A 17,473-nucleotide genomic window follows, 5' to 3' on the forward strand; every position below is an offset into this window, starting at 1 on the left:
ACTTTCATCAAGCAAGTCCTAAATGATCCGTTAGTTTTACAGAAACCTAAAACCAGCCCAATCACTCCCCACTGCCACACAGAAATGAGGTGCCTTCTTTCTCCGCATAGTCTGTATATCAAGAAATCAGTCAAGTGTCGGCATTCACACATAACCATGTCTCAAAAAAGGATTTTAATTGGAGGAGCTCGACGGGAGCCTACTCAGGGGCCCTTTCTGTGCCCGCCGCATGTAACAGGCCTGGCCATTGACTGGCCCTCCATCCCCCGTGGCTGATATACGGCGGGCTTGTATGAGGATGGCTGTGCATAACTTTGAGAGGAGAGGCTACATAGATCAGCCCATCAGCGCAACTCTTGTCACCCTCCTTTTTTATGAGTCTGAGGGTTTTTTTTTTTTTCTCGTGTAAAGATTTATGACAAGTTTTTTCTCTGCTATTTCATGGGTGTTTGAGTTAGTTAAGCCCAATTCAACATGAAGACCTGATTGAGCTGTACCAACAGACGCTACTGTAGTTGGCAGTCAGGGGGGGGGAGGGATGGGTCGGGTACAGAAAAAGATGGAGGAAAGAGGCAGAGGAATGTTTTAGGCCTGTAAAATAGCCACCTCTCAAGCCGAGACGCTTGCCATGTTTGGGTGGAGAGCAGTTTTTAATGGGGAAAGACAATTTGGCGCTCTTTCTGAAAGACTGACTTTCAGTGAGTGCTTCACAGGCAACCAGCGTCTGTACACATGTGGTCAGACAACTGATAAATGAACAGGACAACTAATCTGAAAGGAAAACATTCTCACTTTAATTACCCCCTATCTTTAAGCTGTGTGAAAACCGAAATTATAGCTGTCAGGCCTGGTAAATACTGAATGCACAGTTTTTCCCTTCACAATTGCCATCTTGTGTGTTTGAGTGTGTGTGTGTGAGAGCTTCACCCCAAGCCGTAATGGCAGTATCTGTAACGTAGAGAGATTTAGTCGTTCTAATGGTGTAAATGTCATTCTGACACTTTTACTGTCCACATGCACATGCCAAAGAGCTGCCTGTGCATGTGTTACTGCGGGAAAAATTCCCAGCAATGTTGCTGACCCCCACGCAGTGACGCGTAGATGTGTCTGAGGCCGTGTTCTGCTTATTTAACAAGAAATATCCATGAAACAATGAACACTGTTTTTAAGCACCAGCTAATATTCTGTGTCATCTCCCAAATGTTCTCCCTAAAATGGTCATGTCTTCCCTGATATTTTCATCAATGATGAATTCTTAAACTTTCACCCTCAATCTTGAGTTTGGCATTTGGTAAAAAAATATACACTATATATATATATATATGAAGAGTTCAGATGCAAATCAGCCTCTAAGTGCCATCTGAAATATTCTTCTAAAAATTTTATCAAGCTTGTATATTTAAGTACAATAATAATTGTCATTTAAGTGAAATTACTGAACTTAAATATACAAGCTTGATAAAAATGATCATTTTAGAAGAAAATTTCAGATGGCACTTAGAGGCTTTTGCATCTGAACTCTTCATATATATATATATATAGCCTTGGTAAGCAGAAGATACTTCTTTTAAAAACATAAAAAATCGTACTCACCCCAAACTTTTGAACGGTAGGCTAGTGTATATATGATCGATTTAACTAATTAGTCAATTAATTCAGTGTTTGTGCTTTTTGTTATTTTATTTACTTTATCACCAGGAATATGACAAATTCACTGAAGAATTGGTTCCCATTCAATCGCACACCTACAGTTGGAATGACAGGAAGTGGAATTTACTGAATTGAAATTCAACACTTGCATTTTGGGAAATTAAGTGGTTATCCCACCCTAAAATTAATTTATAACATATTAATTAATTTATTAAAATATCTACCTCTATACTGTAAAAAAGTGATCAGTTTACAACTTAAAAATGTGAGGAAACCAGTTGCCTTAAAATTATGAAGTAAATAAACTTCATGCGTAATTGAAAAAATTTAATTATGTGGAATTGTCAAGTTCACATAACTTATTTTTTTTCAATTACACAAAGTTTATTTACTTAATAATTTTAAGGCAACTGGTTCCTTCTATCTATCTATCTATCTATCTATCTATCTATCTATCTATCTATCTGTCTCTATAAACAAACTTCAATTATTTTTTTAACTTTTTTCAAAACTTTCAAACAATTTTTTAAATGTTGCACTTCTTAAACCAATTACAATTTACGGTCATTAGATAAAAAAAATAAAAAAATAAATTCATTTTAATTGTACTGACATTAAAATTCAAATTGCAAATCTGCATCCTGTTTGCTACTTCATTCCAAATTCAGTTGAATTAAAAAAAAATCTTAATTCAATTCTGAATGACACACAAACATATGCAGAACAAGACGTTCTAAAGGATTTTCTTCTAAACTGATTTTCTTATCTTCATCACTGAGTCTATTGTATTTAAAACACACCAACATGAATTTGAAATAGATTTGAAACTCATGATTTGATTTAGCAAATCATATTAAAACAGGTGACACTGGAGTGAACAAAAACCGACAGGGCTGTTTAGAACACTTAGTAAACCATTGATTGGTGACTACAAGCGTTGACAGATTATTGGCACAGGAACAGGTATTTGTTTCTTTTACTGAATCCGTCCTTAATTTCAACCAGGCTCCCATTATAAATAGGTCCGACCTTTGGTTGAACGGTTGATTGAGGCATACCATTCTCATTGCACAAAAAACATCTTTTGTTCCTTTTATTCACTATTATCAACATAATGGTCGTTATCTGCAGCCTTTAGCAATGCTGATGGTTAATAGAGAGGGCTTTAATAGATTTTAGGAGGACAAAGGTAGGCAATGTTTAGCTGCACATGTCAGTCTTTTTGTGTGCAGGGAGAGTTTGCATTAAAAACCTCATTCACAAGGCTGGTTGATGTGTAATTAAATGTGATTACAGCCGCAGTCTGTGTGTGTCCTTTCTGAGGTCACTTGCGCACACACACACACACACACACACACACACACACACACACACACACACACACACACACACACACACACGCTGCAACTCTCCGTCGCCAGGTTTCATCCCCCTTCCTTGGCTTCCTGAGGAGCCTGTGACTTTGGTGGCTGATGGGAAATTTTGTGCATGCCTGAGCTCACAAAGGCTCTCTTTCAGCTGCATGCATGCTTGACCTCTTGCAGTTCATCGCCCCGCTTTGTGCTCCCGTGACCTCGCGCTGACCAGGGGTTTCCCCTGGAGGTCAGCGGTTCAATCGGGTGCCTGTGTCTAATTTCTTGCTGGCTACAGAATCTCTCTCCCCCCGCTGCCAAATCTGCCCAGCAATCTGCCCACGGTCTCCCCTTCTGCTGCTTGGGCCTAATTCCAATCTTCAGGGATTAGGTGTGGAGTGACAAGACCCTCGGGCCAATAGGCTGACTTGTCAGTTAGGTTCGAAGGCCAATGGTACACAATAGCCAGACTTTTCCTGTCTCCTACCTAAAACCAGCCCCCCTAAAACAACACACTAAAATCCCCTCCCAGGAGAGCATATGCCTAACTGGGGCACGCTGGTCCCAACCTCTCCTCCAAAAACACTAGCAACAGAAAAGAAGCCTATGTTGCCCGGAATCCGCGGAGCTCCTGTTGCAGATCAACATCCCTTATTCCTGTTTCCCTTTCCTGCTCAAATCTCTGTCCAAATGAAACAACACCGTGTTTCGTCTGTGTAGGTGCTGTTGACAGACAGAGCCATTGATGTGATCTCTGCATGCATAAAACCTACACCGTGTGTCAAAGTAAAGCATTGCGGGACTCAAAGATATTGCAGGTGTTGGTTACTTTGAAAACAAAACGAACAAACCGTCAACTTCCAATTTCAGCAATATTTGTCAAATGAAAGTGAACCTGACTAACCGTGACATGCTGTGACGCTATAGGCAACATGTAATTCCACTCCTGGCCACTGGAGGCAACAGGGCGGGCTGGTGTCTTTGAGAACGCCACACTGGCAGCACTGCGCGTACTTCCTGGTTACAGATTGTGGAAACAAGGGTTTTTTGCGCCCATTTCGGGAAATATCTTTCTAAATATTTGTTGAAACTCCTTTAACTTTATACAGACGGCATAAACATCACCGGACGTTTATTAATAATCGTTTTAAAACAGTTATGAACCGATGATGACATAGAAATGAATGACTGATGGGAAAAGTGTGGACGTGGTATGTAAACAAGCTTTTTAATAGCATCCTCAGTCCTGAGATGGGAAACTTTATGAACTGTCAATGTGGTTAGTTATGAGACATGTTAATTTTTGCAATATGTATAGCGTATTAAATTGGCAAATTAGATGTATAGTATAGAACAACTAACGTTACTTGATGTGTTACTGTATAGTATTCACTCAAGTGTTATACATACTGTCACATGAACTCTTAATATTAATCTGATAGACTAAAGTGTTTATTTTCTCTATTGATTCAAGATAAAAGCAAACACTGCATATTTTCTGTTTATACTCTATGCAAACATGCTGCCATTTGTGATTTTATTGTAAACTGCCTCCAATCTTCCTACAAAAATGACTAATCAACATGTTCTATGAGTTGTATAAAAGTACTCAAAGTGCTTCTGACAACACAACTGTTGCCATATGGCAAGCAAACCAAAAACACATTTGACAACTACACTTGCTGTTTGTAATCAGTGCAGCAATTAGATATATGCCATTGTTAATGTTTTCAAGGAATCAGGTTAGTTGAACTTGTTTGTAGACCAACAATAGAAAAATATATATTTTTATTCCAGGTCATTCTGTGATGATCTGCCTTCCTTTAGCATGGAAGGCTATCTCTTATAAATTTAGCATCTTTGCAATATTTCAGAGTTTATTTGGAGGTGTTTTATTAGTATAAACTATATATATTATAGTATATTAGTATAGAATTTGTATTGATTTTATATAGGCTATGTGTATATATACAGCCTATGCTTTGATTTGCATTGATTACTGTTTTTAAGAAACTGTTTGCATATTCTTCTTCTGTCATATAGGATAAACATTTATAATGAATAAATTAATAAATAAGCAATTTAATTGTTGAAAAATTATGTATAAATTGCTATTTTTTATTAACCTGTATATTCCTCTTCATATACAAAGTATAACACTATAAACAAGAAAATCAAAAATCTCTCAATTTCATTTAGGCTGAATGTTTTTTGTTTTCTTCTGTGTCTCCACAGAGCATCGTAGCGAACAGTTAAAGGACATCTGTGTCAACCCACTTATCTCAATTAAACCTTAAGCCAGTGTAGAAGCACCACGCATACCCGTCTGGACATTAGAGATCTCAGCTGTCCGAGAGCCAAAATGACTGCGTCAAATTCGGGTCTGATCATGAACGTTGTAAACAGCATTGTGGGTGTGAGTGTCTTGACGATGCCCTTCTGCTTCAAACAGGTAAACACATTGTTAAAGGGGTTATGGGAAAGTGTGCTGTGCAGTTTTGTGTGCTGATTCCATATGATTAGGTCTGCCAAATGCACTTACAGTGCAACTTTGCTGGTTAATAATCTGTAAACTGAGCGAATCAGAAATTGATAAGCTGCAATTTTAGTTTGTCCACACTAGTTTGTATCAGTACAAGAATCAGAGTAAGCATTTGACTTTGATTTTAAACATGTAGGACATCTGTGTTCATCTATTATATGGATTTTTTTATTTATTTTCTATTCTCTCTGCAGTGTGGAATTGTGTTGGGCACATTGTTGTTGTTCTTCTGTTCGTGGATGACCCATCAGTCCTGCATGTTTCTAGTCCACTCAGCCAGTAACACCAAACGCAGGACTTATGCTGGACTAGGTGAGAGTGAACAAAAGCAACAAACACACAGAGGTCGCATTCATTTTCCATTAATAATTACTGTCATTAATAATTACTCACCCTCACGTCGTTCCAAACCTGTAAGACTTTTGTTCATCTTCGGAACACAAATGCAGATCTTTTTGATGAAACAAAAAAGACCTTTCTGTCCCTCCATAAACTGTTATGCAACTAGCACTTTGACGCTTCAAAAGGTTCATGAAGAGATTGTAAAACTCTGAAGAGACTCACTCGATCGCTTTATATGATGAACAGATTGAATTTTGGCTTTTATTTAACTTAATTCACTTCTTTGCTGAAGATTAAGAGATCATTATGAAACAATATCATGAAATTAAATGCATTTACACATTTTGAGAAGGCAGCTAAAAGAAAATATCTAACTTTATCAATGCAAGTGAATCAAACAAATAGGCCTTTCAATTTATATAGTTTCACAAAAGCTACACCTACAACTCATCGTTACGCAGATTGAAAGATCTCCTGCCACAGCAGTGTTTGTGATAAGTAGTGTCACATTAAAATGCTATTCAAGAGAAAATGCACAACCTTTATTGTCAAAAAATAATAATAATAAAAAAACTTACTTTTACAAGAAACTTACTTTTTTGGTTTTGGTGTTGAAATTTGCCAACTCAACATTTTTTTCTCTATCTCTCCCTTCCCAGCTTTTCATGCTTATGGAAAACCAGGCAAAGCACTTGTGGAATTGAGGTAAGATGCTTTTGTGGAGATTTAACTTTTTCAGCTTCGACCTCATGAATGAAGTAAGGTCTTATTGCTTGTATTTTCTACTTACATTCTCTCTCTTTTCAGCATGATCGGACTCATGCTGGGGACATGCATTGCCTTCTATGTCGTCATCGCAGATCTGGGGTCCAACTTCTTTGCTCAGCTGCTTGGGCTGCAGGTAAGAAATAACCTTCCTACTTTTAGGTTGTCACCTGGCTAAAATTAGTTAAACTCCTGTTGCTACTCCAACACCTTTCTTCCAAATCAATTAATTGTTGATATGCAGTTTACAGAACTGATCATTGCCCTTGTTCACAATCCTCCTGTAATGATAAATTCAAAGGCCACTATCTATAAAAAGTGCTGAGCTAATAAAAAAAGAACACTTCATAGACTTTTTATAACTCTAGAGTAGATTAGATCACAGTTTCTGTGTGAAAATGAACTTTTTATCACACCTTATCGCACCGGGTGAATTGAGAAATATTACTGGCCATGAATATATCTTACTAGTGGTCAAATGATATATCGGCTTATCAACCTTATATTGGCCTTCGGCCACCCTGCTCTCTGAGATATCGCCATTGGTCATCAAAAAAATAATATCGGTCGACCACTTGTAATTACATTTTATATATATATTCAAATATGTATATATATATATATATATAATATAATATATTTTTTTTCCCAGTTTTGTTGCCCTGAATATTGCCAGTAACTGCTTTTCCTTTTGCTTTTTCAGGTGACACGTAGCTTCCGTATCGTGTTACTGATCTCAGTCTCGCTGGTAGTCGTACTACCCCTCAGCTTGCAGAGAAACATGATGTCATCCATCCAGTCGTTCTCAGCCATGGCGCTGATCTTCTACACACTCTTCATGTTCACGGTGAGTCGTTCCCCTTTCCACCGTTCCAAACTCCAACCCTGTAAAATGTAATATCAGATCCCATCAGCACACCCTCATACAGATGTAGGCAGTTTACTATATCTATATATCTATATATATCTATATATATCTATATACTTTTTATATATATATATATATATATATATATATATGGCATTGATAAAAGGAAGTAAAGGAGTAATTTTATCTTTTATCGTTTTGAATATTGAATTAAATGATATAAAATGTTTTGCAAAACGTAAGCACTTCAAATTACAGCTGCTCATTGTGGTTGTTTTAAAGACATGTTTTTGAAAGTCACTTCAATGATATAAGTATGTGTGAAATTCATTTATAGCTTTTTTTTTATTAAATTGGCCAATTTCTGTTTCTTTTGAGAAGTTTAATGTGGTGATTGGCTGATTTTTGTGAATACAATGTGAGTATGCATCACCATGGCAGCAGGACTTCAATGTCAGTGGATTTTTTGGAAGCTTAAAAGTGAAGCGTAAGCTCTTAAACAACTAAAGAGAGCTGTCACAGAACATTATAAAACTCTATTAGGAAAAGATGTTGAATGCGGTGGAGAACAGTTTTTAAATCAAATTCAATGAACATTCAATGTAAAAAGTTTTCGAGTCATATACAGTGAATAATTGCTGAGATCATATTGAAATTCTGTAATTTAACCTGTACGTGTACGTTTTAGAATTTTGAGAAATGTAAAACAAATTTAGTTTTAAAATTAATAAGACAGATATTTAAGACTGCATTCTAGGTCAGTAATTAAATGTAATATTATTGATGATAAATGATTTTATTGCTCATAAATGTGATATTGATCAACCTCTTTGTAAAGACGGTCAGGTGTTCTTTCTTCCATTGAAGCAAAACATGCGTGAAGTTCAGGTTTTACGCAGGATTTCACTTGAATTGTGTTGATAATATAATTTGTAATAATTAAATGACAAAAAGGCATTTTCCTCACGACATAGAAGCACTAATGGTTACTAAAGGTCCTGATATAGACATTTTTGACCCAACTTTATGTAATCTGAATATTTTATAACATTGACATTGCAAACATGGATGTTCCTGGAGTTTTTTTGTCTATTGCATCACAGTGTAATCACCTAAACAGTTTATATACCTTTTATCCAGCTCCACGGTGTGTTTTTTTCCCCCCCAGCCCAATTTATTAGTCTAGCATTTAACCATCTATATGTCTTCCCTCTGCCCCCATCTCAACCTCTGCCCCGCCCCCATTCCTGATGCTGACTTCTGACTGACCATCTGATGTACCGGCCTATAGATAGTGTTGTCGTCTCTGCGTTACGGAATAATCAGTGGCTCCTGGGTGGAGCAAGTGCATCTGTGGCGCTTCAAGGGTGTCATACAGTGTCTGCCAATTATCGCCACCACCTTCTGCTGCCACCCGTAAGTAATCTGCCCCGGAGAACGGACCACTCCACTGCCATGGATTCAGCTACATTACCCCAAAACCCCTTCCTCCTCTGTCCACCTTCATCCAATCCAAAACTCTGTTTGTCGGCGCTGTCTGGTTTCGGGTATTTTTGTGTGTGTCTGTGTGTATGTGTGGGTGTGAGGTTAGTGCGTTCGTGGCAGAATTCATATGAATCGTGGGTCATCAGAGTTGTCTTGACTCTTTGGTAATACCCAGAGTCCCCTGATATATTTCCCGCTAGAATTATACCCTATGACTGGGTAAGCAGATCTGATAGGGTTGGGATTGGTGGTGATTCTGATGGTTACACGGGCTGGCGCTCTTGATTTTGAAAGTTTCGGTGAGTGTTTTCTGCAAACGTGTGCAGCAACCAAGATTTTATCCTTCAAGATTGTTCTGCATGAAACTAAAAAGTTTTCCTGTTCTTCAGCGATGAACTCGTATTGAAAATCATGTGTGGAAGTTGATCAGTACAATTTGTTGCCCCTTTAGTTGGCAAATTAATTAATTTATTTCTCTCCTTAAAGAATAGCTAACTCAAAAATGAAAATTCTGTGATGATTTACTCATGACAGAACTATTGTTCTAAACCTGATTACTTTCTTTCTTCCATGAAACACAAAAGAAAAAAGTCTGCGCTGTTTTGATGTTTTCAAGCTTCTAAAAAGATGCAAAAACCATAAAAGTGGTCCATACAACTAATGCGCTGTTCTGAACCCATGTGATAGCTTTGTGAGAGAAGCAGTCTGAAGTCAGTTTGTGGTCAGTAAGATATATTTTTTAAAGAAATTAATACTTTTATTCAGCAAGGATGCATTAAATTGACCAAAAGTGACAATAAAGTCCTTTAAAAAAATTATTTTTCAAATAAATGTTATTGTGAATGAAAATGTATCACGGTTTCCACAAAAATACAAAGTGGTACAACTGTTTTCATCCTTGATAGCTTACCTGAGAGCTAAATCGGCATATTAGAATGAAAAAATGAAAAATTCAGCTTTTCCATCACAGGAATAATGTACATTTTAAACTATATTAAAATAGAAAACAAATTGCAATACTATTTCACAATATTGCTGCTTTTACTGTATTTTTTTTATCAAATAAATGTAGCTTTGTTGAGCATAAGAGACTTTTTGAGTAGTGTAGTTTTAGAAGACTTGAATTATTTTTTTTTTTTAAGCTTTAAAATTAAATAGCCAAATTGCATTGAAAAGAGCGACTAGTCCATAATTTCTCATTTTGTGTTCCAAAATAACGTCATACTGGTTTGGAACGACATGAGGGTGAGTAAAAGTTGACAGAATTTTAATTTTAGGGTGAAGTCTTTAAATCTCTTTGAACAGATTACAGTGTCTCCATGCACTCTTCGTCGTCAGTCTAAGGGTTTAATCACAGCATCATCACTGCCCTCCTCGTCTTTCTCCCCCCCTCCCTTCTTTCTGGGATGTTCTGTAACCCTCCTGCTCTCCCCTCCACCACAGATGGTGCTCTCCTCCTTCAAACACGGCCTCCTCACTGGCCAGTGGCTGAACAAGGTCATTTACGTTCGGTGGGACGGCGTCTTTCGCTGCATCCCTATCTGTGGCATGGCATTTGCCTGTCAGTCGTAAGTACTCCCCAATCCTCGCACTGCCTCTTCCCTCCTTTCTGTCGCCAGTTAGGCTTAATTTAAGGCTCCATTTTAATGGTGCAAAAGAACATTCAAGAGCCGATGCATCTAACGCAAATGTGTTTGCTTTGAGAAAATGGACCTTTGAAGCTGCTTATTAGCTTGGCATTACTATATTCTTTATCAAATATCTGAGAAATTGTGTGGCTCTAATCTGCGTGGAATGCCTAACTTGTTGCCTTGTTGCGTACTGTTTTTACCCTATTCTTAACACTAACTCTGTTCCTTAAAGGCATAGTTGACTCAAAAATGAAAAATCTGCCATCATGTCGTTCCAAATCTGTATGACATTCTTGCTTTCACGGAGGAAAAGACCAACATTAAGTTTTTATTCACTGTTTGTCTTGCTTCCGCTGTAGCTTTTAAATCTTTCGCACATGTGTGTAATGAAAAGGAAAAAAAAAAAGGAAAGAAAAGTCATACAGGTTTGGAACAACGAGCGAGTGAATAACGGCAGAATGCGTTTCAGTTGTGAGTGAACTATTCCTTACCACGAAAGGCCTCTCTCCCTTTTTAACATGTTTGAATAGCTTCGGTTTTCTTTGCAATGAAAGATCGACCCACAAGGCCGTCTTGATTTATTCTGTCAGTGGACATCTTGTCAGGTCCGCATACAGTTGAACTGAAATTGCATTTTGATAGAAGCATAAATGAGGAGTTTTTGCAGCTTTTCATAGTTCTTCCATAAGGAGCTCACCGTGACCGAATCGTCCCCTGATGAATTCAACCACTGTGCACTGACACAGTCTTTGTTTGTATTATGTTGTGGGAGTACCATTAACTAATGTTGAGATCATAGTTAACATTGTTACAGCTCTTTGATTCTGCTGGGAGACATTTGTCCAGTGTTTATTCACATCGATAAGAATTCACTTTCTTTTTCTCTGTCTTGAACTAATTTCATGTCTCTATTCTTTCCTTTCCGCTAGCTCAAATATACTAACCATGATTACCAATGGTAATCTCAGTGTTTACCCGATCAGGTATTCTCAAGCTTGGGCAGGGAGCGTCATTTACACACTCCTTTCTGTTCCTAATGTTTCACAACATTAACGCCATTCACCACGCTATGTCCATTCATCTTCCACTCCCAGTTCCTTCTGCTCCTTTTTTCTCTTTTTTTATTGTGCAGATCATTCTTACTGTAGTTTTTCTATACCCACATTATATTAAATAAAATCTCTACAATACACATATGGTTATTATCATAGTTTTGACCTGTCTAATATTGTCTGTCAAATGGATGTTTTTTTAAACAATTAAACTATCAACATCCAGGGATGTAAAAAAAAAAAAAAAAAAACTACATTAATGTAATAATTTTCCTTCGTATAAATGTTTATATTTAAACATTACTGTTCACAAGTTTGGGTTCTGTAAGATTTGTAAATGTTTTTGAGATAAAATTGATAAAATTCGTGAAAAAAAGTAACTTTATAGAAATACATATAGGCCTATACATATAAGGTTCCTTCTGTTATCTTTAACATGGTGCATGTTTGTGTGTGTCTTGGTTTTTATGTGTTTGGAAGTGAATAGAATTGAGGTGTCTAAGTGTGTGGATGCCAGCACAAATGTGTGTGTGTGTTTGAGAGTGAGGGTGTTGGGGTGGAGGAGGTGTCAGTGTTGGATTCTGGTGTGGATGAGGTAATATGGTTCTTGAGGCTGACTGTAACTCTCCTTTATACACACACACACACACACACACACACACACACACACACACACACACACACACTCTCAGAAGGGTGATGAGTGATATTTGGCTGTGACTTCTTGGCCAGCATTGACATACAATGCCACTTACCCCCGATCATTAGAAGAGCGAGACGATGCTACATGACCCCTGATCAGACCACAAACAGTTCCTGTCATCGCCTACGTTTATCCATCCATTTACATTTATTACTTTAGTACATTTAGTACAAGCTCTGTTTGATGCCAAATTGATTCATTAGAGAAAAGTTGACTTGTTTGCTCTTTTTACTGAACAGAACAGAAACTGTTTATTGAAGAGCAGCATTTCTGGGTCCACTGGTGCCCTTATACGGCTCCTGCTTAATGTGTAAATACCTCTGTAATGTGTAAACACCATAATAGTGTTATTCCTATCGTAAAATTGTCATGTCAGCTTACACAGCATCAAGTCACAGATTCACAGCTTTAGGTGTTATGACGGAATCATTTTAGTAGCATTACAAAATAATTACTGTGTCAACACTTGGTAGAGGTGTAGAGAAATTGCAGTGGGACTGTAGCATCACCGATCTTCCGCCTTTACGCACGCTGAAATTTCATCAGGAATGGCTTTTCTGGGGTCTTTTCTCTCCATTGAATTCTGAATTCTACAAATCTATAGGATTCTATAGTTAGTTATGTGTCTGAATTCCAGTTTGTGTCCTTGTCATGGCTGTAAAAGCATTTGACTGGCCATGCTACTAACATATGCTCCCATTTTATTTCTCTCTCTCTCTCTCAATTCAATGTGAACTATATTGGCAATATGAAAGATGTTGTGAAAAAGCATTTGGAAGGACTTGAAAGATAAACTTACACTGAAGGAAATTATGTGACCCTGGATCACAAAACCAGTCACAAGTCGCACGGGTATATTTGTGGCAATAGCCAACAACACATTTATGGGTCAACAGTATTGATTTTTCTTTTATGCCAAAAATCATGAGGATATTAAGTAAAGATGATGTTCCATGAAGATATTTTGTCAATTTCCTACCGTAAATATCTAAAACATTTATTTTTGTGAGTGGATGCAGCACAATCGCCAACATAAATGCACAACTTTAAAGGTGTTTTTTTTTTTTTTTTTTGCACCCTCAGATTACAGATTTTCAAATAGTTGTATCTCGGCCAAATATTGTCCTAACAAACCATACATCAATGGAAATCTTATTTATTCAGCTTTCAGGTGATGCATAAATCTCAATTTCATAAAATTGACCCATGTGACTGGTTTTGTGGTGCAGGGTCACATATTTGCATTTCCTGAAGGAAAAAAACAGTCAGATTGCAGTCAGTAAATTAAGTCAGATTTTAGATTTGTGCTCTGGGTAAATTACGCATCAGATGTTGCACATCTCGTTGCCATGAGACTCAATATGTGACTGGTTTGTAGTATATGAGAATCAACCATTGGCTTCTAAATGGTGTCAGTTATTAAGTATTTCCTAGGAGAAACAAAGGTAGCATTTACTGGCCTTAAACTACAAATCCTCAATTATGCCTCATTCAGATCACATTTTTTGTATTTCTGGAGACATTTGTTGACATTTATACTATAAAGTATGCAAATTTTACACAACATCTATTCATTTTCAAAAGGTTGGGGTCGGTAAGATTTTAAATGTTTTTGAAATAGTTCTCTTATGCTCACCAAGCCTGCATTTATTTGATCAAAAATGCAATAAATAATTAAAAACTGTTTTCTATTTTAATATATTTTAAAATGTAATTATTATTGTGATGGCAAAGCTGAATTACCTTAGTCTTCAGTGTCACGTGGTCCTTAAGAAATCATTGTAATATGCTGATTTAGTGCTGGAGAAACATCATATTATTATCAATGTTGAAAACAGTTGTGCTGCTTAATATTTTAGGTTAAAATTGTAGGATTCTCTGATGAATAGAAAGTAAAACAAAAACAGCATTTATTTTAAATAGAAATCTTGTATAACATTTATAAATGTCTTTACTGTCACTTTTGATCAATTTAATGCATCCTTGTTGAATAAAAAATTATTTTCTCCTATCAAGAAAAAACTTGAATGGGAGATTTTCAAATTTCAAATGGACTTTGAATGGAAAATGAATGTTTTGAGCAATATAATACCAGCGCTGTGTTGCAAATACTGTAATGAACACGTAAAAAAAAAAAAAAAAAGCACACATAAAATGTGTAAGTCTGCATAGATGTCTCTCTCTCCTCCTTCTCTGGTTTTTATTGGAAGTGGGTTCCTGCTATGAGACAGACTGGTCTTTGGTGTGAGATCAGGCGTTGGCTTAAAAAGCCCAGAACGTGGTACTGTATATCCCAATAAAAGCAGGAATGGGCTCCGACTGTGTCTACAAGAGCTGTGAGTGGGCTGAGAGCAAGAGAGCCCGAACAAAAGCCCATACTGCCAGGAAATTTTATAACATGCTAAAGTCTGACTAGCACTTGTCGATAATATATAGCCGTTGTAAATTCCCCATTTAATGTTTTGCTGGCATCTGGTTTTATTAGTTGTCCTGATGACAGACATAGATTTTTTTCCCTGCTCTTTTTGTAGCTGTTTTTTGTTTCTCTGTGATACTGAACCCTTTATCAGTGCTCGTTTCATCCAGTTCGGCTCTCCCTCCTTCCCACCCTCCCTCCATTTTGTCTTTTGTATGTCTGAAATGAGTGATGGCCTTTCTATATTAAATTCCTGCTTCTCTTGCTCTCTTGCATGTTTATGTCTCTTGAGCTCAAATGCACAGTTCAGTATGTCCTTATGCTAAATAATGATGATTATACTGTGACTGGTCAGTTTGAGTTAACCCATAAATAAGCATTTATGTGATTTCACATAATGTTATATTTTGTCATAACGTTACTATAAATCTGACATTGCAAAAATTGTGCATCTGTTATAATAATGTGTCCTTTTAGTTTTGTGATTTTTTTAATTTTTTTAAAGGAATGCTTTGGGTTTGATGCAAGAATTTATCAGTGACGTGCTGTCCATTACCACATGGTGTCCCTCAGTTTGTAAAAAATATAAATAAAACTGGTAGACCCCGTAACATTGACATGATATGTGCAAAGACACAAGAAATGGGCTTTAAAAAATGCACCCACAATAATTTGTGTACAACCAAATGTTCTTCCACCTAGAACACTGTTAAATAATGATTTGGATGCTTTACAGTTCAAATAACAGACATTTGGGAAATAGCTCATATAAACGTCATGAAAAAATATGATTTCCAACTGAATTTTTGTCTGTGGTAATCAACAGTATGTCATAGTCTTAACTTGTAGACCCACTTCAACGTATGCATCTTGAGCCTGATGTGTATAAAAAAGTTTTTTCTTCCATAGGCAAGTATTACCCACTTATGACAGCCTGGATGAGCCTTCGGTGAAGAGAATGAGCACAATATTCACCTCTTCCCTCAACGTGGTCACCACCTTCTACATCACAGTAAGTGTGTGAGACACTTCATCAACTGATAACTGATAATCTGCTGTTGTTGAGGCCAAAACAAGAACCATTTTGTTTTTGTATTTTAACCTTTTCTTCTGTTTCAACCTTTTCTGGAGTGATTAACTAAATAGCGTATTGATTTTCTGACAAATGAGAAGTGCTCTGTTTCATACTTATTATAATCTTATTTCATAAATAATATTTCATAAATAATATTAGGAATCAGTAAAACATCATACACATCGGATAGTCGTGTCATATGTTTTTCGGTCATTTGAAAGGGTATCGATTAGTAACAAGTTTTATTCAGTAAGGATGCATTAAATTGATCAAAAGTGACAGTAAAGACATTCATAATGTTACAGAAGATTTCTGTTTCAAACAAACACTGTTCTTTGGAACTTTCTGTTCATTAAATCCTGACAAAATATATCATGTTTTCCACAAAAATATTAAGCAGCACAACTGTTTCTACATTGATAATAATATGAAATGTTCCTTAAGCAGCAAATCAGCATATTAGAATGATTTCTGTAGGATCACGAGACTCTTAAAATATATTAAAATTGTGTTTTATTGTGTTTTTGATCAAATAAATGCAGCCTTGGTGAGCATAACAGATTTCTTTCAAAAACATAAAATCTAACCAAACCCAAACATTTAAACAGTAGTGTATAACATGCATTTTTGTTTATACAAACTGTAGCATTTATATAAAACTTCTAACACTTGCTCTGTTGCTGCACTGCCCTTATTGGCTCCTGGGAACCTGTGCCCTCAAACACGGGAAAGAAATGAGGATTCAAGAACGGTAGAGTTGCTGTCGTCTCACGTTCTTGCTTTTAGATCCATATCCGTCCCCTACAGGTGATTGCCCTTCCCCTTTTGTGGGTTTTGGGTTCACGCTGATACCCTGGAAAATCCTTCCAATTCCCATTTGGAGCTTAGAGGAAGAGAAAGAACTCAGACGATGGGGTCAGACCCACTGGCACGTTCCTCTATAACCCGCATACACTGACACGCTCCATCAACATCAAATGCCTTGTCTCTTTTATTCCTTCATAAATATTTTCAGGGACACTTTGTGTGGAATGTGTTTTAAGACATCGTCAGAATGTTTCTGGTCCCCATTCTCTTCTCTGAAAGCTAAAGTATAAACGTTACCTTGAGAGATAATATTGCTCGTGATTTTTTTTTTTAACTGCGTTCTTTGTATTCTGCTTTTATATTTCATCATCTTTTTGCTTTTTTCTCTTTGAACAAAAGCTGAATTGATTCAGGGGAGGGTTTGTAGAATAGAATAGAGAGGGAGTTTTGTGGCAGGCTCAAGGACTTCTGCTTGGTGTTGCTACTGAAGGGAACCTTTTCCTCTGCGGATAGATCAAGGCCAGCAAGGTCGGGAAAGGAGGGAAAGCACTGCTTTGTTTCTCTGTAGAGAGGGCCTTCAGGGGGCCGATAGGCTTTAAAGACCTTTGAAAAGCAGCTCGCTATTTTTCATCGCATAAAAACAATATCATTGCACAGTCAGGAGGGGTTGTGAGGTCATCAAAGAGACATGGATCTCTGTTAGGCCGCTTCTGTATAATGCCATAAGAAGTTTTAGTCCTGATCATTTCAAGCAGGATCAAGTGACCCCATATGAAATTTTACAC

The 17,473-nt window shown here is 36.9% G+C and overlaps 1 protein-coding gene across 5 annotated transcripts in view; it reads left to right on the forward strand.

Moving 5' to 3' along the window:
* Positions 1-3,966: 3,966 nt before the first annotated feature.
* The window catches only part of slc38a10 (solute carrier family 38 member 10), a 30,472-nt gene continuing 16,965 nt past the window's right edge, over positions 3,967-17,473 (forward strand). Inside the window, exons 1-8 of one of the 5 annotated variants that reach the window (XM_084434143.1) lie at positions 3,967-4,213; positions 5,238-5,454; positions 5,739-5,856; positions 6,546-6,591; positions 6,694-6,787; positions 7,355-7,498; positions 8,811-8,935; positions 15,716-15,818. In XM_084434143.1, the coding sequence (XP_084290269.1) occupies positions 5,365-5,454; positions 5,739-5,856; positions 6,546-6,591; positions 6,694-6,787; positions 7,355-7,498; positions 8,811-8,935; positions 15,716-15,818 (720 nt within the window). In that variant the 5' untranslated portion in view covers positions 3,967-4,213; positions 5,238-5,364. Of the gene's footprint in view, positions 4,214-5,237; positions 5,455-5,738; positions 5,857-6,545; positions 6,592-6,693; positions 6,788-7,354; positions 7,499-8,681; positions 8,936-10,447; positions 10,573-15,715; positions 15,819-17,473 lie in introns of those variants that run through there. The other 4 variants (XM_084434142.1, XM_084434145.1, XM_084434144.1 and 1 more) reach the window with 4 other exon arrangements.

Source organism: Rutilus rutilus (genome assembly GCF_951802725.1).
Source record: "Rutilus rutilus genome assembly, chromosome: 16".
NCBI classification, from domain to species: Eukaryota; Metazoa; Chordata; class Actinopteri; order Cypriniformes; family Leuciscidae; genus Rutilus; species Rutilus rutilus.